The sequence below is a fragment of the Lontra canadensis genome, unplaced genomic scaffold (assembly GCF_010015895.1).
Source record: "Lontra canadensis isolate GAN:19392208 unplaced genomic scaffold, GSC_riverotter_1.0 scaffold97, whole genome shotgun sequence".
Taxonomy (NCBI): domain Eukaryota; kingdom Metazoa; phylum Chordata; class Mammalia; order Carnivora; family Mustelidae; genus Lontra; species Lontra canadensis.
In genome coordinates, this window is record NW_022631091.1 from 5,859,802 (window position 1) to 5,882,326 (window position 22,525).

The 22,525-nt window shown below is 55.1% G+C and overlaps 1 protein-coding gene across 1 annotated transcript; it reads right to left on the reverse strand.

Moving 5' to 3' along the window:
* Window positions 1-625: 625 nt before the first annotated feature.
* UNC93A (unc-93 homolog A) lies at window positions 626-17,170 on the reverse strand. Its single transcript, XM_032837235.1, has 8 exons — window positions 17,033-17,170; window positions 14,053-14,234; window positions 12,820-13,049; window positions 11,130-11,255; window positions 9,480-9,691; window positions 7,708-7,843; window positions 6,589-6,720; window positions 626-1,121 (listed from the first exon to the last, which is right to left on the reverse strand). The coding sequence occupies exons 1-8, from the start codon at window positions 17,117-17,119 to the stop codon at window positions 856-858; spliced, it is 1,371 nt and encodes a 456-aa protein (XP_032693126.1). The 5' UTR covers window positions 17,120-17,170; the 3' UTR covers window positions 626-855.
* Window positions 17,171-22,525: the final 5,355 nt, after the last annotated feature.

The following is a 22,525-nucleotide window of genomic DNA, read 5'->3' on the forward strand; positions in this document are numbered from 1 at the left end:
CCATAGGGAAGCAGGAGGTGTAGGAGCGTGCAGAAGACCGCCTCCTGGGACTGAGGATGACGGACGGCACCGTGGGGTGAAGGGGGAGGGAAGAGCCCAGGGATGCTGTCAGGGGGGCCGGGCGTGCTGAGCTTCAGGGAGAAGGAAGACGCCTCAGGAGGGGGCAGAGGCAGCGTTGGGGGTGTTAAAGACCACGAGGGTGGGGGCAGGCTGCGGCGGACGCGGGCTCTGAACGGACGGGGCACGGGGCAGGCGCCAGATGCACCCACAGGCCGGGTCTACCGCGTCGTCAGCCTCCGCGTGGTAAGGGCCTGCACTAGCTCCCCGACCTGACGCCCGCGGTGCGTGGGAGCCGCCAGTGCTCAGAACAGAAGTACCTGAGTGGGAGACACGTCTGTACTGCATTTATTTAGAAACTCATAGTCTGTAAACTTCGAGGGACAGTAACTCTCGTCTGGCTTTGTCGCTCACTGACCCTGGGGGTGTCTGCGGACTTGCCTGCGCTTCGGGTTACCCGTGGGTACGATTATAGCGTCACACGCACTGTCGTCACATCCTTCCGATTCTTACGGACAGCAGCGCCCCTGGGCACAACAGCAGGTGGGAGCTGGGGGCTCTGTCTACCCAAGCCCGGTGCCGCTGGCCGACGACGTCTCCCTTGCGTCTGGCGTTGAGGGATTCCTTCGCGCACACTCTCCATCCCCACCGGAGACACAGTGGGCTGCAAACTTGTCAGAAGAGAAAAAACCATACAGAAGCAGGTAACTATGTGATGTGCTCAGGACGGCTGGAAACCGCTGACGCCGCTGGGAAGAATCATCTAGAAGCCCCGAGGCACGCGGGCGTGCGTCCCCGTCACATGGCCATCTCCATAACCACCTCCTTCGCTGGCTTTTTCTGTTCTGTGGCAGCTGGCCTGGCCAGGCTCTGGGCCTCCAGATGCTCCACCGTCCCGTACGCCACCATGGCCAGGCTCAGGACGCCCAGGAGGACGTAGAGCTTGACGTTGACACACAGGAACGTGCTGTACCCAAACGCGACGGTGAAGCCCAGGGCCTCCCACAGGCGGTAGTTCGCAAAGGCGGCCTCCTTGTCCTTCTCGAACAGCACGCCGTAAAGCACTGTGGGGAGACACGGCATGAACACGTGGTTGTGAAACCTGAAAGTTTCCCATTATTGCTGAAAACGGGGCAGCTTTTCTGCTGCCCAATTCTCTCAACATCAGGAACGTTTCCTTCTCAAAAAGACAGAATTGCGTTACGCTGGGGATTAGGGAAGTCTGGAGACAGTCTTTAGCTGTGAAGAACCAGGGCACATAAGAGAAATGCAGAACTTGTGCAGGGGGAGCCCTGGGGGGAGCCCCGTCCAGCTGTCCCTCGGTGGGTGAGTACGCAGGAGAGTAAAGTAGGGCTCAGAGGCCCGACCTGGGTCAATGAGGCATGGCCCTTCGCTGGAGTCTAAAAGCAAAGACACACACGGGCAGCCCGAACCCCAGGACCTCAGAACGTGACTGTGTTTGGAGCCAGGGCCTATAAAGAGGTGATGAAGGTAAACGAGGTCCCTAGAGAGGGCCCTCATCCCACCACTAGTGTCCTTAGAGGGACAGGGGTCAGGACACAGATGTGCACATAGGGATGACCATGCGGGGACACGCGGAGAAGACGCTGTCTGCACGCCAAGGGGAGACGCCTCAGCAGGGCCAGCCTGCCCGCCCCCGGCTCTCCGACCTCCAGCCTCCAGAACTGTAAGAGACAAAAGGTCTGCTGTGTAAGCTGCCCACCCGCTGCGCTCTGTGGACAGCCTGAGCAGGAGACCGTAGTCTGATAAGTGCTTCCAGAGGAAGGTCAGTTACTGCTGTTCCAGTTTGCAGGATGGGAAAATGGCGGAGTTCCTGGATGAGACCAGAAGCCCTCTCCCGACCTGGTGGGGCGGCCGATGGACGCTGAAAGCACTCAGCAGAGACGTGCCCTGCCTGCAGGATGGGCGGCGGTGGCAGGGAGGGCCCTAACGGACGTCCGTGCACCGTCCTTTGCCAGCTCTCTTCCTGTTCTTGCCTCTGCCCATTTCCTCCTCCCCACATTTCGCAGGGGAGGGACATAGGGAGGAGAAGCCTCTCCGGCCCTGGTTTGAGGCCAGCAGCGAGGTCTCCTACAATCCTGCCTGGAAATGTCAATGCCGACAAGGCCCTTGTTGGCATTTGGTTACTCGGCTGCTCACCTGCCGTGGGAGGAACCAGGAGGATGAGGCCATCAGAGAGACACAAGATCAGATATACATCATAAATGACTTCATGCACTTGGGAAACCAGAGGCCGTTTGGAAGGCTCGGAAGAAGGGGCTCTTCTTGTCCGAGACTGTGACGTGCCCCTTCTCACGAAAGCACACCCACGAGGGTCTAATAACAGAATGTGGGATTTAGTGACTCCTAAGCTTATTTTAAAGGTTTCTTATTTGTCTTTGTACAGATGGCCAGCAGGTACAGGAAAGACGTCCACCAGCAGGAAATGCCAATCAGAACCACAATGAGATACCACCTCACTCCTGTCAGAAGGGCTAAAATCAACAACGCAGGAAACCACAGGCGTTGGCGCGGACGCGGAGAGAGCAAATGCTCCCGCACTGTCGGTGGGAATGCAGACAGGTGCAGACGCTCTGGAAAGCAGGGTGGGGGTTCTTCTAGACGTTAAAAATAGAGCTGCCCTGTGGCCCAGAAATTGCACTACTGGGTGTTTATCCAAAGATACAGAAATACTAAGGGTACATGCACCCCTATGTTTATAGCAATGTTATTTACAGTCGCCCAGTTACAGCAGCAGCCAGCGTCCAGCGACTGCTGCGTGGGTGAAGACGACGTGGGTGTTTATACACAACGGAATGTTATTTGGCCACAGGAAGGAATGAAACCTCACCATTTTTGGGAGGAAGGGGCAGATGAGGATGGGGAGAGAGACTCTCAAGCAGGCCCCACACCCAGTGCAGAGCCCCCTGCGGGGCTCGGTCTCACGACCTCGAGATCATGACCTGAGCCGAAATCAAGGGTTGGATGGTTAACCAGTGGTATATGGGGACATTCTGTACAGTCTTTGCGACTTTTCTGTAAACTCGAATTATTCTAAAATAAAAAGTTTATTTAAAAGAAAAAAAGCCTTGCTCCTGCCTCATCCTCCCCAGGAAGGCACGGGTGGGAGTGACCAGAGGCTGACCTCTGACCTCGTGTGAGGGTGTGGACGCGCCATCGGGCCGTCCTGTTTGCTTGGAGAAGATGGGCCGGTGACCTGAGTCTGTAACGGGGACACGTTTTCTGTGTTAATCAGCACAGACAGCCCTCTGGCCGCTTACGCCGCAGAAGCGTATTTTTAGACCAGAAATTCTGAATCTCAAACACCGGGCAGCGGTGGGAGGGGTTGCTATGGCAACGGTGCCGTCTTTGCTGAACCGTCGTCGGAGCAAATGAATAGATGGGGGTCGGCGGCCCAGACCGGCAGCCCCGAAGGCTGCAGGCGCCCCGGAGCCCCGTGGGAATGCTCGGGCCTCTGGTCGGCTTCTGAGTCAGGTTTTAAACGGAGAAGCGTGGCGGAGAGGAGGGCTAAGTTGCATGGAACCGAGTTCAGTCTCAAGAATTAGGAAAGGGCAGGACTCGCCTCGCCTATCCTCCCAGACCAAGACACACGTTCGGGGAGACTAAGAGGAGAAACCAACCTGCTGTTTAGGAAAGCAAAACCAAGAGAGCGCTCTCATGGGGACGTGGCAGAGGGCGCACACTAGGACCTGGGGACGGGCACTGCAGGGATGCAGGTCCTCGGGGACCCCGGCGCGATCAGCACGCACGGGACTCAGGGATGAGAGTGCCCGTCCCCGCGAGCAGGACTGAGAGCTCAGACTCCGGAAGAAATCCTCAAGCAACGACAAGAAAAATTTTCCCCAATAGCCGATGTGTCCTTGAAAAAAATGACTTTTTGTCTGCACGAAAAGACAGAAATAACTCCTTTCACATCTGTGCCCCTATTCCAGGGGGTCTGGCTTCAGGCCACCCGCTGTGCTGGACCGTCCCAGGCTTCGCCGGGCCTCACAGAACCCCGTCTGCACAACCTTGACAAGGCTCGGCCTGCGTGGCTCTTCTGTCCTCGGCAAGAAAAGGACGGTGAAAACCGCCATCATTCCTGTGTCTCCGGGAGAAAGAAAGCCGAGCATTTTCACGGCAGTCGTCCGGAACATCTAGAGGATTATGCCTGGGGTGTTCTGGGACCCCCCTCCCCCTGTCCCCTGCCTGACTTGTAATGTGTAAACACTTGCAAAGTTCCCGTGACCTTGGAGGCATCGCCTAACACTGTGGGAGGCAGGACGGCGTGCGTGTGCACTCGGGAACGCCCTGCGGCTCTCACACCTGCACACGGAGGCCCAGAGAAATTCTCTCCTGATGCTCCCAGAGGACGTGGCCTGACCCGGCTCACAGTTCTGAGCTGCCCAAAAAGTGAGGGTGTTTCCATCTCCCATTCCTCACGGAATCAGCACGTCTCTGCAGGGACCCTCCAGCCCAGCCTGTGACAGTGTCCGTCCCTGCTGCAACCGCGTCCGATCACGGCCCGGAGTCCACACACACTTGTCAGTGGCTTCGGGAGTTTAGCAAAGACACCTGCACCCGCGGGGCCGTTGGGAGGCCGGGAAGTCTGGACCCCTGACTCCCGTAGCACCGGATTTGTGCAAAGACATTTTTCCAGCTGTTCTGTGAGCTGGCCACAACGCAGCTCGCAAGGAAGGGGCCACCGCGGGGACACCGAGGCCACGGTGACCGAGGTCCTGTGTGCTCCTCCCTGGAGGCAGGGGCAGCAGCCAGGCCCCTGCCCTTGTGTTGTCTGTGGATTGGCCTGACCCACTTTCTAGCCCCCACGCATTTCCCGGCTTGGGGCCGGGCAGTGATGTCACTAGGAGAAGAGGCTCTCCTCGGAGCCACATCCCTGGGCCCGGCACCAGCTGCCCGTCCAGGCTGGAGATGGGCCTGTGGGAAACGCAGGCTGTTACTTTCACTCACCTCCCAGAATGGAAGCCCTCGGCCACCGGCCTTACACGCATGCTGCCGCACCCCTGTGTCCTGCCTCTCCTCGTGGCGTCTCCGACACCCCTCCGCCACGGCTCATCTCACCACGGAGAGCATGACCCACGGCTGACACAGGCGCCCCCCCAGACACCCCACCCACACGGCTGCTGCTGCTGCCCACATCAGCCCCTGCTCCGATGGCCGCTGGGCCTTCCAGTCTCCCGCTGGACTCACTGTGTGCCTGGACCCGCCGCTGCTGTGTGGTGACCATGACGTCCCCCCTGCAGGCGGCCCTCCGTGCACAGCTCCCCGCCCAGAGCCTGAGCGGTGAGCCTTACACACAACCACGTCTTAGAGCTGCGTCCCCCAGCACCGTCCTCTCTCTGCTCTGCTTGTCTGCCCTTCATACCCCATCCTGGGGACGCTGCACCCGAGGCCACATGCATCCTCCTCCCCCGAGCTGGCCCTGTCACTTCCTGCTCGACCCGCTTCCCCTCTCCTCCTGCTCCACGACACGTCCCCCTCGATGCCGCTCTGTTTGTCCTCCCCAAGTGAACGCAGCAGCTCCCTGTCCCCCCATAACCCGAAGGGGCTGACCTTGCCGTTTCCCACCTGGACCCTTTCTGTTAATTGCCCCAATGCGGAGCAAATCTAGACCCCTCCCCAGGCAGCCTGGGCCTCCATCAGGCCCCCAGCCTCTCCATCTCACCCCCAGCACCTGGCCCAGCCTGTCCCCTCCGCATGTCCCATCTGCTATGGCCAGAACACTTGTGTCCCCCAAATTCATAGGGTGAACTCTAACCCCAAGGTGTCTGTGTTAGGAGGTGTGGCCTCTGGGGGGCGACGAGGTCTTAAGGGGGAGCCCTTACGAGTTGGATTTGTGTCCTTGTAAGCAGTCTCCAGAGAGCTCCCGTGTCCCTCCCGCCAAGTGAGGAACAGCGAGCAGAGGAGAAGACGTCTCCACAAGCCAGGAAGTGGCCTCTGGCGACCCAGACTCTGCGCCGCGGTCTCAGACTTGCAACCCCCCTCCCAGCTCCCCAGCCTCCCATCTGCAGCCCGGCCCCAGGACAGTCAGCCAGGCCCTGAATCAGGCCTGACCTCTAGACAAGCCGCACTGACCGGCCCTCAGTTCCCCAGAAGACTGCGACCCAGTCCCAGCGCCCCTCTTGGCTGCTATCCCAGTGACCTGCCCATCTTCCGCTCAGCTCCCCCGTCGAGGCCGAGGGTGGCTGGAGGCCTATCCAGCCCCATGGCTCCAGCACCCAGCACTGCCGTGTCACTGTGCAGGGATGCTCTCCAGACGGACAGCCACGAGGGGACCGCCATTCTTAGGGAAGAAAGCTGTCCCGCGGGTCATTTCCCTCTTTCACGTCCTGGGCCTAAATAGACGCTCCAGTCCAGGCCGGCGCCCGGAGCACCCTTGGTCACCGTTTGCCTCCTGCTCTAGGCTCGCTGCAGGTGCCACCTCCCCAGGGGGCCCTGGGAGGGTGGGTCCCCCGCCTGCCACGTGTCCCCCACGCTGGCCCAGGTACGGACCCCCGGGGGGAGACTCACCATTGTTCTGTGTCTGCCAGACAGCGTCGGCCACGCCCCAAAGCCCAGAAAAGACGAAGAACACGGCCAGCTGGCGGGGGTCAGGTCTCCACAGCAAGAGGGCGACGATGCAGGACAGGTGGGTCACCGCACCTGTGGACGCAGAGGGCGGAAACTGGCAAGAAGTGAGCGCAGCCCCCGGGAGGCGCAGACCAGGCAACGCTCAAGGAGCCTCTTGTTTGCCTCAACATGTAAGTAATGTTCCCAGAAACGCTCCCAACCGCCCTCCGCCGCTGGAGGCTGACACGGCGCGCCGGCAGACCCGGGAGTGCGCCCTTCACAGCCCCTCGCCGCCGCGCGCCGGGTGGGGGGCCGCTCTGCCCACCTTCGCCCCCACCCCGTCAGCGGGGCTGGCCATGAGCCCTGGACCTTGCAGGGGTCTCCTCGTGCTCCAGACGAGGAGACCCCAGGGTGACAGAAGGGGGAGTCATTGACCCCTGGACTCGTGGTGAGTGCTGGGGGCGCGGGGACAATGCTGGGCTCCCCAGCAGGTGCGGATGTGAACGGAGAGGTGGGCAGAGTCCCCTAGGCTCGTTCCTCCTGACTTGACACTCGTGTCGTGAGTTCTGGCCTCGTGATTCCTGTGGAAACTGTGGCATCTAGGACGACGGGTCCAAGGGAGACGCCCGCCGCGTTCCCCGTGGCTGTGTGGTCCGGGACAGCTCACTACCTGCTTTGTTCCTGAATTCCCTCATCTGTAAAGTGGGCGGTGTCCCCTCCCCAGGGCGACCGGAAGGATGAAACGGAGAAACCTAGTCTGATGACATGGCCCCTGAGGGGCGCCGACTAGTGTTTGTGGCCTCTTTGCTGTGTCCCTGCCACGGCCACGCGAGACCTGGACTGGGCGGCCTGGTCGTGGTCTCGTCAATGCCCCGGCTATCCACGCTGCTGTGAATCTTCCCTTCCGAGAGACCAGAGGGTGAGGTGCGCTTAAGGCGCAGTCTTGTCCCAACGGGCGAGGACGGGAAGCCTCCCGCAGGGCCACACACGCCAGCCCGCACCCCTCGCTGAGCCCCGCGTCCCCTTCCGCCCGCCCGCCCGCTGCCGCTGCCGCCCGCAAGGGGCCACGGGTCCGCCTACCCAGCACGTAGAGCGCGATCCTGCCTGTGTGCTGGGAGAGCCTTCCGTACAGCACGGAGCACAGTGCGTTGGTGGCCGAGAAGCAGATCATCACGTACCCGACGAACTGGATCCCGAGGGCGCAGGTGGTGTAGGACTGCGAGGGAAGCACGGGGCACATTACATGGCCGCGCGGGGTGCGGTGGCGGGTCTGGGTCAGGGATGCGGGTGGTGCTGGCACGAGTTCTGCCGCGGGACGGTGGCCGTGCTGGGTTGGCCAGGACCTTCGTCTAGGCCTCGAGGCGGCCGGGGGAGGACAACATGCCCAAACTGGGTGGGAACGAGCGAGGACGGGCCCTGCGCCCGGTTGTCCCCACACGTCCTTCACCGTGTGTCGCGGAGGTCCTGTGAGCTGCGTGAGGATCGGGGCAGCTCTGGCTCCACTCACCGCGCGCTGACAGAGCTGGGCAGGACGAACCGGGGGAGCACAGAGGACTCTCGGGGCAGCAGAGCCTCCCCGTGTGACACCGTGATGGTGGACACGTGTCCTTACGCACGTGTCCATACCCGGGGAACGCAAGCACCAGGAGTGACCCCTGACGTGGGCGATGAAGACGCATCATGGCAGGTTCACGGGTGGGAACAAATGTCCCCTCTGGGGCAGGACACTGATCGTGGGGAGGCTAGGCCTGTCTGGGGCGGCAACGTGGGGCCCTTGGCTCCTTCTGTCCACCGTGCTGGGCCCCAGAAACAGCTCCGCAAATAAAATTCCGATAGAAAAGCAGCAGATGTGAAGGAAACAAAGGGACTCTCTGTGCAGACAGGAGGAAGGGAGTGTTCCTGCACCGGACGGCCTGGGTACTGAGCGACCCCAGCCTGGACCCAGGACAGCGCGTGCCACCACGGTCCCCAGGCAGAATCAGGACAGATGCACACACGAGTGGGCTGGACAGAAGCTCTGCTGCTTTGGGACGGTGGGGGCCGTGGCTGAGTCACATGCCACGTGGCCATCAGCAAGGCCCACGGGAGGGCCGTGGCCAAGTGCCAAAGGACTGTTTTGTCATTTTTGTCCTCAGTCTTTGGAACTCCAAGACTCTCCATCAAGACTGTCCCTGCAGCAGGGGGTGCCAGAGAGAACCCAGGACGCACGCGTCCTGCACAGGGTGCATGTGTCCTGAAAGAGCTGGGGTTCACCAGAAATTCGGATTTGACTGGGCATCTGGCTAGCTTGGCGCATTGGCTCGTCCACCTGGGAGCGAACTGCGATGGGCACGAAGCAAGAGAAGTTTTCTGGTCAAGGAAAGGCAACCCTCAAAGAGCGGCCTTGCTCCCGGCTCTCGGCCCCTCGGCTCCCCAGCCCCAACCGGCACTTTCGGCGGAAGGCGTTTCTGTTCTCTACTACCCCTGTCTGAGGCATCCCTCCCAGGGCACCCCATGACCATCTTCAGGACAGGACACCACACGGTGGGGAGCCCTGGGGGACAGGTGTCTCTGCTGGCTTGCCCCTGAAGAGGCCTTCCCTGTGCACACAGCAGGCAGGCCGGCATGGACATGTTCTACGTGATGGCTCCTGGAGTGCTTGGGCCCTTGCCCTGAAGACACATCTCCAGTGAGAGCCAGTCCCCAGAGTCAAGGCCAAGCTCTGGGGGAACGGGGAAGAGACTGGACGCTGAGCTTCTAAACCCTGAACCTGCTCTCCGGCCCCAGAGGCTGCGTCCCCCACTCGGCCCACGGGCAGGGGGCCCCGAGACACGCGGGTGCTGGGGTGCACGTCCTGACGGGCTCCTGCGTACCCTGGTGTAGTCGCCCGCGAGGAAGGCTTGCTCGAACCCGCTGTACACCGGCAGCAGCACCAGCAGACGAAGGCGCTTGTCTCGAAGAAGCCTGAAGGTCGACAGGAGGGTGAACCAAAAAGGTAATTTCTTCTCTCCTTCGCCTTCCTGCTGAGCGTCCTTGATGGGTTCGAGGAACACGGCTATGAGCAGGACCGCCAGGACGCCGCTGCCTGGAGGGGACAGAGAGGGCAGGTCTGGGGCGCTCCCAGGAGCCAGGGTCTCCCGGTGGCTCCTTCTCTGTCCTTTGGGGCATCGGGTTCAGATCCTGGTCTGAGGGAATCAAAGCTGCCAAGCCTGAGCAGGGCCTCTGGACTGCGCGGCACACCCCACGAGGCCGGGGTCCTCTGCGGCCCTCACCGCCACGGTTCCCCTCGTCCTCACCCGCAGGTGGCTCCCAGCGACGGACAGTCCCCCTTCTCGGGACCGCGGGTCCTCCGCGGCTATTGTTTGCCGAGTGTGACGGTCACCCACAGGCCTCAGGCGGGGAACTGGCGACCTGAGCGCCGGGGGTGCCGCACACATGCCGACGATAGGCGGCGCCGTATTTATCCGCTGCGGTGGGGAATCTGCATGGGGGGCAGCTGGGCGAGAGCCCCCGTGCAGGGCCGCTGCGTTCAGAGAGGAAGGGCGTGACGTGGCGGTCACACCTGCCACTCGTGTCCAGGAACTACCGGCCACGGGGGTGGTCTGTGGGGAGAGCAGCGAGGAGGAGGGACGGGGGGCTTTCCCTCTCACCGTGGTGCGTTCTGAACCACGTGAGTGGGCTGACAACTGTCCGCCCCGGAGGGACACCTGCGCCCACCTAATCCCACAGGTGTGACAGCCCCTCTTTCTGCACCACGCACCCCGGTGTCATGTGGATCGAGGGCTAGTGTTTCCTCCTTTCCCTCTTTGTCCAGAAGCCTCCTCAGTCCTTCCTGGCTTTGTGACACCTGTGTGCCTGTCCCGGGTTTCTCCTCTCCCCCACACCAATGACACTCAGTGCCCGGGGAGCCGAGGGTTCTTCCAAGAGCCGATGCCTTCCCTGTTTCTCTGAAAGGCAGTGAAAACCCTTCAGAATGGGTTTCAGCCACGATTTCCAGTCCAATAGCTTAGACCCGTCAGCCTCTAAAGGTGACCTGAATTATTTTTTTCTCTTTGCTTCATCTCACCAGCCTGATGTGACACCGTGTGTCCTGCCACGACGTGCTGGCCGGGCGCTCCCAAGCCCGCAGGGCTTACAAACCAGCCCTCTCCGGAGGTGTGGGCAGAGCCGGTGGAGGCGCGCAGAGGAGGGGAACGTCGCACAGGGGCTGGGGTGCAGAGAGCGCGTTCCCGTGGCCGGGGCTGTCCTCGCCCCTGTGACTTTGGAACAGGGTTTCTAACTTGGTTAACAAAACCACAGATAAACACCTGTGGCTACTGGCTACTAGCTACTGGCTACTGTATTGAACTTTGCAAAAGAAAAACGATCCTATCGTGGTAGGGAACTGTTCGACTGCCCTGTTCCACTGTCTTTGATTCCATCTGAAGAGCACCGGACCACCCAGCTGAACTCGTTTTGCAGGAATATTTGCACTTTGGGAAGACACGTGTTCCACAGGGACTCCACCCGCGGTGAGCACGTACCTGTGTAGATACCAAGCAGCGTGTAGATGAGGGTCTGCGAGGGACGCTGCGTGCTGTTGGTGGACGCCGTGGCCACCAGGCAGTCACTGGCCCCACAGGACAGGAGCTGTTCCTCGGGGATGGCTTCTGTGCCATCGGAAGCAAAAAGGTGACGTGAGAACACAGGGAACCGATAGGACAAGGGGCCCGAGTAAGAAAGCACAGAGCTAACAGGAGCCCGGACACCCCGTAGCCGAGAGTCACGATAGGTCAAAGTCAGGGGCTTGTCTGACCACGTACCTCCAAACACGCTTGCTTCTGGGCACACATCTGTGTGTGTGATTTTACACAGACACATGTGCCATAAAGGCTGCCTGCTTGTGTGACTTTCTGCACATAATGAAAATGCTCAATGTTTCCAACCTAACCAAGAAGGAGTAGGTACATTGACGTGAAAGCAGGTGTCGGACAGAACTGCTGGGCCTGTCTGAGATTCGTCAGTAGCCATTCCGTGACCTGGGGCAGGTCGATGCCCGCCTCTTCTGAGTGTTACATTCCCTATCTGCTAGAAGAACAAAATGTGCACCTTCCGCGAGTCTCTGACCCCATCAGAGTCTCTGGAGAGAGCAGGGAGATGCCATGCAAGAAAGAACATTTGTCATAGCAGAAATTTCCTCACACAGAACTTGGCTGCTGAGATCCGCAGCACGGAGACTGAGCGGGGGTGGGAAGGAGGCTGAGAAGCCTCAGGGGGCTCTGGGGATGCCTCACTCCTCGGAGTCTGGGTCCAGAGACCCCTTGAAGAATGAAGCTCGCTTGTCTGGTGTCTTTAAAAGCAAAGATGTTCACTCCATTTTGTACCAGTCATGTGGTAGAGACTGAAGCTTAATCCCAGTTCCTGTTAGGGTCTGTCAAGGTCAGCAATGAGTAAAGACGGGCCTCCATCCACCTGAGGGGTTCCCTTCTTCCGATGCACTTAGCAACTGATGACATCACGTGAGAAACAGGAGGAGGATTTTGGAGTTTTGTGAAGGTGGGACTTTATAGGGGATGGCAGGATGGAGGGCCAGGACAGAGAGATAGGCGTAGTCCCGATAAGAGTCAGGAGTCAGGACTGACCCTCACCCCAACCCATGAATTAGGTTTGTGGGTGAGAATTGGTGAGATTTATTTCCTCTGCCCTCGGTTTAAATCCTCAGACATCAAAGGGTGCGGATATTAAACAAATACACACGTTATAGTCATGTCTGGCCAAGTTCAGGTCAAGACATGAGTTAAGTCATCAGCTGTCAAATGTTGAATCAGTCAAGGGACAACTGGTCTTAGTGGGACATTTGAGACACTGGACAGTGGAGCAGTTTAGTGGGACAGTAAATCAGTTGAGCCTGTTCTTGGTCTGAAAGGACGGTGATGACTCCGTGAACCCAAGTTCCACTGGCAGTGGCCTCCATTTCCCCCGGGCACTGTTCTGCAAGCGTTCCCCCTGCCTCCGAGAGGGCAGGGCCAGCAAGGCTGGAGAACTTGTGGACAAGACCGACCCCCAGAGCTGCACAGACTGTCCTGGAGAAGAGCTGGGCACAGGAGAGGCTGGGGCCCAGGCGGTCGAGAACCATGTCGGGTGGTGCACCTGCCCTTGTCGTGGAATAAAGACGCGTGTGAGCGGGATGGGGGACCCTCTCGGGGGCCATCACTGAGCCCCGTGCCCTTTTACCTTGCGTGGGCGTCTGGCCAAACACCAGGGATGAGATCAGGTTGCCCCACACGCCGGACGACTGGAATATGAGAAAGAAGATGCCGAAATACTGGTTCACCACGTCTCGGCCAACTTTTCCCACCTTCTCTGCTTGCGTGTTTCCCATGATGGTGAGGTACGTGCACTGGGCGGACCACAGCGGGGCTGCTCCGAGACCCAGCACTATGGAGGTGGGAATCAAGGTGTACCTGCGAGATAAAAGGCAGACAGCGTCCCTTCCTCCTCCGTTCTCCCCGGCCTCTGTGGAGAAGGAGACTCCATGCCTCGTCCTCGCCAAGCTTTCCCATGCTTGTGGATTAGCCAGATCAATGGGTTCCCCATCCATCGCCCACAGAGAGATGACCAGACCCACTGCTCTTTCTGGTTCAGGTCCATTTGCAAGAGAGAAATTCAGGGCCAGGGAACTTCCTTGCGTTTGACGCAACTACCAATGAGCTGGTGCAAGTGAGGCTGAGTGTCTAACAGCTAAGGTCGAAAATGACTGATGTTTTGAATCCCTGACTGGCTGGTTGGCTGGTTCACCCTCTTCCCTGAAGGCTCCGTATGGAACCACTACAGCAGGATGAAAGAGAAGAGTGTGAAGTCCCTGGAATCGTCATGTCCTAGATGACCGTGGCCATCTCTCCGAAGAGATGCTTGACGGGTGTGTTCTTGGGAATAAGCGCGTGGGGCCAGTGCTCGTAGAACTTAGTCCCGGAGGACCCCCTCCGTCAGGGAGTAGGTGGAGCCCAGCCCGGGCCCCTGCACCAACTCTGGCCCTGCTGCGTCCACTTTCTGTGATGCGGGGAGGGTATGCTTTGGGTCCACCGGTCACATTCTGCTAAATCCCCTGAAATTCACCCTGAACGCCAGGCTCCAGTTCTCATCGCTGGGGACACAGAAGTGCCCTGGTGCAGGGAGGGGAGCTCCAGGCCCACAACAGACCTGAGGGAAGGTCAGGGCTGGGAACTGGGGGGAGGAGATGGGCCTGACCAAAGGGACAGAGACATCTCGAAAGGAAAAAAATGGGAAGAAAGCCTCCACGTTATCCTGTCCAGAAGCAGAGAGGAAAGTCAGGAAGTGGCGCTCATGTTACAGGGGAGGCAACGGGGCATCCTCGGGCAGGTGCCAGCTGAGGGCTCGCGAGCAGCTGACCCTGAAGCCTGACCCAGAAGCCGGGTGGGAGACGTGCGGGAGGCGTGTGGGCTGTACCAGCTGGCGTAGAAGTTGCCCAGGGAGAAGGCCACATAGCAGCACATGGAGAGGACGATGGTCCACTTGCAGCCAAACTTCTTAATCAGGAGCGGCGGGAGGAACATGGAGGACAGGAGCACCCCGCCGTACAGCGTGCTGAGTGCCGTCACGCCCAGGCCTTCCTCGCTGTATAGGCTGCTCTGTGGGGGACAAAACCACCCTGGTCAGAGGGGCCGGCAGCCAAAGGAAAGAGCGCTAGGTCAGCACTAGGTTCCTGAGACCACCAGCAACAGGCTTTCCCTGGCCGGCGGCCCCCTCCCAGCTGATAGGTACGGCGCGGGGGTAGCCAGCACAGTCCCAACAGAGAGTGAGCTGCTGCTAGAGACTGGGCAGGGGGAAAGCCCAGGGCCCACAGTGCTGGGGTTGTGGTGGGGCAGAGGGCCTCACGCCTTCTGTGACATCTGCTTTCTCTGTAGGACACCTTTGTACGCCTCCCCTTTAAGGCTGAGAAATGGGTGCTGTTTTCCCCATGGGAGAGATAAGGAAGGGGACATTGTCTCCCTGTAGCCTCATATGCGCAGCTAGACAGACAGGAAGCGGGTACCTTACTGGACGGACTCTTCACGTTCCTTCCTAGCTGCCACGCCACCCCCCACCTCCGACATGACAGTGTCCTGCGACAAGGGACCCTGCACTGGGCAGGTGCAGCCCCCGGCACTCCCTCACTGTCATCGCGTCCACTGTGGACCCGCACCCTTGGCTGAGCTCTGACTCGGCACAGCACCCACCACTCTGAGGTTCTCTCTTCTCCCTCGCTTCCTTTCCGGCCCCACCCCTCAACCTGCGGGGCCTTCCTTGTTCTCACTTTCCAAAGGGCTCCCATTCTTCAAGGGCAGATCAAGGGTCTCCAAGGGCCCCTGGATAGCGCCATCCGCAGAGACCTCCACGTCGATCCTGCGCTGGAATGTCACCTGACCTCTAGCCCACACCACCTGGTGACCCGCGATGTCAACCCCGCTGACGATGATCCCTGAACACGGGAAATGTTCTGCTCTTTCTGGATTTCTCCCGATGCCTTGCTCAAAGCAGGGACATAATAGTATTTGTGGATTAACTGGAACTGAGCATAACCACAGCTAGTGCCACGAAAATTCTGAAATCTGGCTGGAAGATGGAAATTGAGCTCTCTGCTCTGAAGTGGGGGTTTATCTGGAAATTCCCGCTTGTGTGGAGTCGGGGAGCCGGCTCAGCCTGAGCCTTTCGCTTCTTTAATACAAACGTAGGAAATCCAGTGCTACTGAGCTCGGCTCCCCGTATGCTCGTGAGAAGGAAGCATGCAGCCTTTCTGTGCCCTGGAATTTCTCGTCCACACACTGTGCTGCTGCAATCAGCAAAGGTATCTTGGTCATGAACAGTCAAATCTACTGCAAACCACTGAAAAGGAAGACAGATTTCAGTAGCCAAAGTGGGAATCAAATTTTAAAAGCAACCTCTTTTCTCTGAGGAGACGAGGCCGGGAAGCCTGCTGGGCTGCAGCGGGAAGGTTCCGGCTCCGGCCGGGGGAGGGGGTCGGATCTTCAAGCCCACAGAGAGCCTGGGGCGGGAGGCAAGCTGAAGATTAGATGCAGCGCTGACTTCATGCCCTGGGTTAGCCATCGACTGCCTCCTGTGTGTCGAGCACTGTCTCAGTCAGGGGGACAAGGTCATGGAGCAGTGACCGTCCTTCCAGCGTCGCGGAATCACGGGCATACTTCGGGGCCTGCCACAGCATTGGGGGAACACACACAGGTGTGCCCCTTCCAGAGTTCCATCCCAGGGAGCAGGGAAAGGGGCGAAAGGGGTGACATCCAAGGGGAGAGCCCAGTGACTTGCAGGTGACCATTAGCCACAGGAGGAAGAGGCCACAGCTGCTGCACAGGGAGGCTGTGTAGGTGTGCGCCTGGGTCCTGGCGGGAGTTCGGATCGGGGCTGGGACCCTGGGGATGCCTGGGACCATCTATGCCACCCCCAGAGGCCTGAGGATGAACTTGACCAGATGAGAGCCGAAGGAAATGATAGGGACAGGCAGGAGCCTCCAACATCGTGGGGATGCAGCCATGCCTAAGGTCACGTCTGTCCGTGTCATCTCACTCTTTTGTGTAGGCCACTCCAGACTGGTGGAGACAATGGTCCCCGTGAAACCACGGTTAGTATTCAAGATTAGCATGCGAGGAAATATGGTGGGTTAGGGCTGGGACAGAAGGCAGAGAGGTGGGCAGAGCGGACTGCCCCACACCAGAGCTGGAGGTCTGGTCCCCTAACATCTCTGCTCTTCCCAGGAAGAGGGGACCTCAGCACTGACCGTGATCACGGGCAGACCGGGGAGGACTGGGGTGTGCGGGGGACGGGCCATCTGCTCTCCCTGCACCGCAGCCACTGTGCCAACTACACTTCAAAAAAAACAAGACAAAACAAAACAAAACAACTCTCTGGGGAAACACACAGCAAAACTACTCCTGGCACACAGGGCCCCTGCCGCAGCGGTTAGAGAGGCCCGAGGGGGAAAGACTGCTGTGGGGGACAGACTTACAGAGACCAATTTGTCCAAACTTTGTCCAAATTCACCATATTGCCTAACCAGGCTTAGAATCTAGAGTTTAGTGAAACCTGAAAAATTCCCGTTACTACCCCAGCCACAAAGCCAAAGTCGTGAAACCATAGAATTCGCAAAGACTCATCCTGCGTCTCTCCCTTTAACTATCCAAAGGCAAAGAATGTCTTATCTCATGACTAACCCAAGACCCACACCCCCGTCCAAGGGTCGAGCGCACACTCCCCGCCCTGCGGTCCTGCCGGGGTGGGGGAGGGGGCCGTGCTCGCTCGCACACGGGAACCGCCGCGGGAGAGGGAGCGAGGGGGTGCAGGAGAAATGCTCGGTTCCCGTCTTCCGTGGCCGTGGGGCTTCTTGGAGGCCAAGAGACAGACGCTCGCTCGCAAGTGTCCTCACACGTGTCCTTACCTGCAGGCTCTGCAGGCCTCCGTAGGCTGTGAAGAGAAGCAGAAACCCGAAAGACACCACGAGGACATTCCTCAGGCTTCTTTCCATCGTGCGGATTCACGGTGTCAACCATCCGTGGGCACACACACGCGTCGTCCCTGAAAGACACCGGCCGGAGCGCAGGGACGCCGTCTGTACCCAGAAGTCCGGTTCCCTCTCTCTGTCCTCTGAGCGAGGCGTGCAGGTCAGCGAGGTCCTGGTGAGTCAATGGACTTAGTTATTGCAGAGGCCGGGGAGCGCCGTGGGGGGTGTTAGTCACTCGTCATCTCTGTGAGCTGCAATAACCACTTCTTAGCAGCGCAGAGATTAGGACTTTCCCTGCCTGTGTGCACCTGCCGTCCCCCCCTAATTTCTGGATCGAGTTCTTAGAGTAACAGAACAACTGTCGTGTGTGTGTGTGTGTGTGTGTGAGTGTGTGTGAGTGTGTGATGGTACCTTCCTCACCAGAAGAAGCCATCAGCGGTGCAGAACATGGATGTGTTTCAGTCATAAAGAACGAAATACGAGTGTGGGCTTCGAGATACACGGCTCAGTTTCTGAGAAAGACTTAAGGTGATCGTGAGACCCGAGGGCCCCAGTCCGGCTGCGTCAGACTCTACGAGATTTTACCGCACTGCCAGAATGAAAGGAACTAGAGCGCGACACCTCCTGAGCACAGAGTCTTACAGTTTGTGAAGGACCTTACATGTGTCCTTTTATGTTGTCCCAAGGGCAAGCTGTGGCGGTTGTCACTGGGACTCCCAGACGTGACCAGGTGGAGAGCTGAGCTTCTGAACAGGTCACAGATTTGGGTTTTGGAAGCGAGGCGTGCTGTGCAGGAGAACTTTCTGCACTGTCCAGGGCAGCCACAGGCTTCATGTGGTCACTGAGCCCTTGAAACGTGGCTAGTGCAACTGAGGGGCTGAACTCATGGCTGCACTTAAGTTTAATTAATTTAAATTTAAATAGCGACCTGTTGCCGTGTCTGCCACCCTGGGCATCACCCATCTGATTTCAAACAACTTATCCCAGGGGTCCCTTGGTGGCTCAGTGGGTTGGGCCTCTGCCTTCGGCTTGGGTGGTGGTCTCAGGGTCCTGGGATCGGGCCCCGCATCGGGCTCTCTGCTCAGCGGGGAGCCTGCTTCCTCCTCTCTGTCTCTCTGCCTGCCTCTGCCTACTTGTGATCTCTGTCAAATAAATAAATAAAATCTTAAAAAACAAAACAAAAGAACGTAACCCATATCGCACAGCTAAGAAGCAAAATCATCTTTCATCCAATTGTCCATTCAACTGTTAGTTCATTCAGTTGTTCTTGAACTTGATGTTTGTAGCCTGACTCCAAAGTGCTGTGAAATCAGCCATTTTTATTTAGTTTGGGTTGATAAGAAAAGCCTTACGGTACTGGCAGACCTAACACACGTTACTGGCAACACCGTCCATGCGAGCGTGCCGTTCCATTCGAAGACCACGATGGAGCCCTTGCAGTGTAATTTACTCTCGTGAAAATAACACTTTTAGGAAAATAAGGGTTTTACACGCAGACAAAACGTGGATTGCCACGCTCAATACAGACGTGCAGGGAGCCTCGTCCAGTAAAAGACACTAACATGGAAACAGACGGGACCTGTGGGTTCAAATCCCAACCCCGTCACTTCTCTGCCCGAGAGTCTCACGGGAATCACTCCACTTTCCAAACCCACTTTCCTCTTGGAAAAGGAGAGTTGCAAAAGTTCAGGAAGCTAATAACTGTGAAAGCCCCTGAATAGCCATCGCACGTCGTCATCACCGGGAAGTGTTAATGGGCTGGGATGACATTTTCGCTTCCAGAGAAAATACCACTCGGGACAGTTTTTAAAGAAATCTAATACCTAGCACAGCACGCACTTTTCCACACCAGTCTTACTGATTAATGCACTCTGGCTTCTTTCTTATTTTCGGCAATGTTCTAGCTTTGCTCAGTCCTGGCCTGTAACTACTCACAGTGACTTTCACTCTGATCTTCGAAGACGCAGCTGAGGTTTCTTCCGTTGCCCACTGTTCAAACATGCCAGAACCACCTTCTGGGATTTGCTCACTGACTCCGGGAGCAGCTCCGGGAGCTACCGTTCTAGCTCCGTGCTAACGCCGTGAAGCTTCTGTCTCCTCCTGTCTTTGCAAGCCACGTCCGTCCCTGTCCCTCTAGCTGTCCTTCTGGTAGTCAGGAGTTCACATGGAAATTACTGCTTTCATCCTATCTGCTCCCACTTTCCCTCCCACTTCTTCCTTTTTATCCCTCATAATAGTGACTTTTTAAATGAACCGTCTTTTATAGTCTGCCCTCGCTCTCTAGCAGAACAAAATGCTCCCCTGCCCACTTTTAATGGGAAATCATTCCCATACATCACCGTATAAGTTTGAGGTGTGCAGGACGGTGGTCTGATCTACCTCCATTGTAAAATAATTAGCACAATAGGCTTGGCTACCGACCACCTTCTCATATAGATACAGTAAAAAGAAAAGAAAGGAAAGAGAAAAGAAAATTTTCTTGTGATGAATTCTAAGGATTTAAAAACTTCCCTGTATTTCCCAGACATGCACACAGCGGCATCAGCTGTACTGGTCATGCTCTACCTCCTGTCTCCAGTAATTATTAATCTTGAAACCACAAGTCTGTACCTTTTGACCATCTCCTCCATTTTCCCATCACCCTCTGTCTCTGGTAACCATAAGTTCCAATTTTTTTCCTATGAGTTTGGTTTTTAAGTTTTTTAATTTTTTCATTTTTTTTAAGATTCTGCATGTACGAGAGATCATACAGTATGTGTCTTCCTTTGTCTTATTTCACTAACAATAATGCCTTCGGAGTCCACCGTGTTGTCACAAGTGGTACAAGTCCCATGTTTTTTTACGGCTGAAAAATGTTCCATTGTATCTCTGTACACAGATTACCTGTCCCTTCATCGAATGTCCATTCATTCATTAACGGCCACTTGTCTTGGCTGTTGTAAGTAATGCTGCTATGAACACGGGGGTGCAGGTGTATTTTTGAGTTGGCGTTTTCGTTTTCTTTGGATACACACCCAGAAGTGAGATGCTAGATCATACTGTAGTTCTACTTTAACTTTTCGAGGAGCCTGCATGCCGTGTTTCACAGTGGCTGCACTGATTTACGTTCCTACCAATAGAGCATAGGGATCCTTTTCTTGACATACTTGCCAGCTTTCGTTATCTCTTGTCTTTTTTGATGGTGACCATTCTGACAGGTGTAAGGTGATATCTCATTGTGGTTTTGATTTACATTTTCCTGATGATTTGAGATATTGTTCATTTTTTCATGTACCTGTTGGCTTTTGGTGTATCTTCTTTGGAGAAATGGCTAGTCAGGTCCTTTGCCCATTTTTAAATTCTTTTTTGTTTGTTTTTGCTATTGATTTGTATGCCTTCTTTATATATATATTGGATATTAATCCCTTATCAGATTATGGTTTGCAAATATTTTTCCCCTTCTATGGGTTTTCTTTTCACTTTGTTGATGGTTTTTTTCTGTACAGAGCTTTTTAGTTTGATGTAGTCCTGCTCATTTACTTTTGATTTTGTTGCTTGTGCTGTAGGCGTCACACCCAGACATCACCACCAAGACTCATGTCAAGCAGCTTTATTACCGTGTTTTCTTCCAGGAGTTTCATGGTGGCAGGTCTTATATTTAAGTCTTTAATCGATTTTGAGTTCATTTTTGTCTGTAGAATATATTTGGGCCCAGTTTCATTCTTTTACATGTTACTATCCAAGTATCCTAGTAGCATATATTGAAAAGACTGTCTTCTCTCCATTGAGTATTCTTGGCTCCCTTATCAAACATTAGTTAACTTTATAATGCTTGGGTTTATTTCTGGACTCTCACTTCTGTTCCATTGGTCTATTCTGGTTTTTATGCTGGTACCATACTCTTTTGATGACTACTGTTTTACAGTATTAGCATGAAATGAGGAAGTGTGATGCCTTTTGCTTCATTCTTAGGATTTCTTTGGCTTTTGGGTGTCTTTTGTGGTTCCATATACATTTTAAGAGATTTTTTTCCTACTTCTGTAAAAAATGCCTTTGGAATCTTGATAGGGATTGCCTTAAATCTATACATGGCTTATAGTATTACTGACATTTATACAATATTAATTCTTCCAATCCATGAACATGGGACACTTTTCCATTTAATTGTGTCTTCTTTGATGTATTTCATCAATGTCTTGTAGTTTTCAGAGTACAGACCTTTCACCTCCTTAAATTTATTCCTAAACATTTTATTGTTTTTGATGGTATTGTAAGTGGGATCAATTTCAATTATTTCCTTCTCTGAGAACTTGTTGGTGTATAGAAATGCCACTTATTTTCATATGTTGATTTTGTATCCTGAAACTTCACTGAATTCATTGATCAGATCTAATGATTTCTTGGTTGAACCTTTAGGATTTTCTGGATATAAGATAATGCCATTTGAAAATAGAAAAAATTTTACTTCTTCCTTTTTAATTCTGACCTTTTATTTCTTTTTCTTGCCTGATTGCTTTGGCTAGGACTTCTAGTACATTGTTGAATGGAAGCAGTGAGGTGTGCACCATTCTCTTCTTCCTGATCATGGAGGAAAATTTTCAACCTTTCTCCACTGAGCATGATATTAGTTATGGGCTCATCATATATGGTCTTTATTATGTTGAGATATGTATTTTCTATGCCTAACTTGTTAAGAGCTTTTATTGAGAATAAATGTTGAAGTTTGTCAAATGCTTCTTCTGCTTCTATTGAAATGATTATGATTCTTTTCTTTCATTCTGTTAATGTGATGTATCATAATGACTCATTTATATATGTCAAACTATCCATCCTCATATTCCAAATGGTAAATCCTATTTGTTCATGGTGAACGGTCCTTTTAATGTGTGGCTGGATTTGGTTTGTTAGTATTTTGTGGAAAATTTTTGCATTGATCAATTCATCAGGGATATTGGCCTGTAGTTTGTTTGTTTTGTTTGTTTGGTAGCATTCTTTTTTGAATTTGGTATCAAGATAATGCTGACCTCATAAAATGGGTTTGGGAATGGACCCCTTCCTTGATTTTTTGGAAGAGCTTGGAAAGAATTTGTATTAATTCTTCTTTGAATTTTGGTAAAATTCACTGATAAAGCCATCTGGTCTTGGGCTTTTCTGTATTGGGAGATTTTTTTTTTTTATTATTGAGCCAGTCCCCTTACTAGAATTTGTCTGTTCATATTTTTTAATTTCTTCCATATTCAGTCTTAGTAATTTATAGATTTCTAAAAAGTTTTCCATTTTTATTAGGTTTTCCAGTTTGTGGGCATATAGTTGCTTTTCACAGCCTCTTATGATCCTTTGAATTTCTGTAGTATCCATTGTAATGTCTCCTTTTCCATTTATAATTTAGTTGATCTGCATCCTTTTCCTTTTTAATTTGGTTAGATAGGGTTTATATAAATTTTATCATTT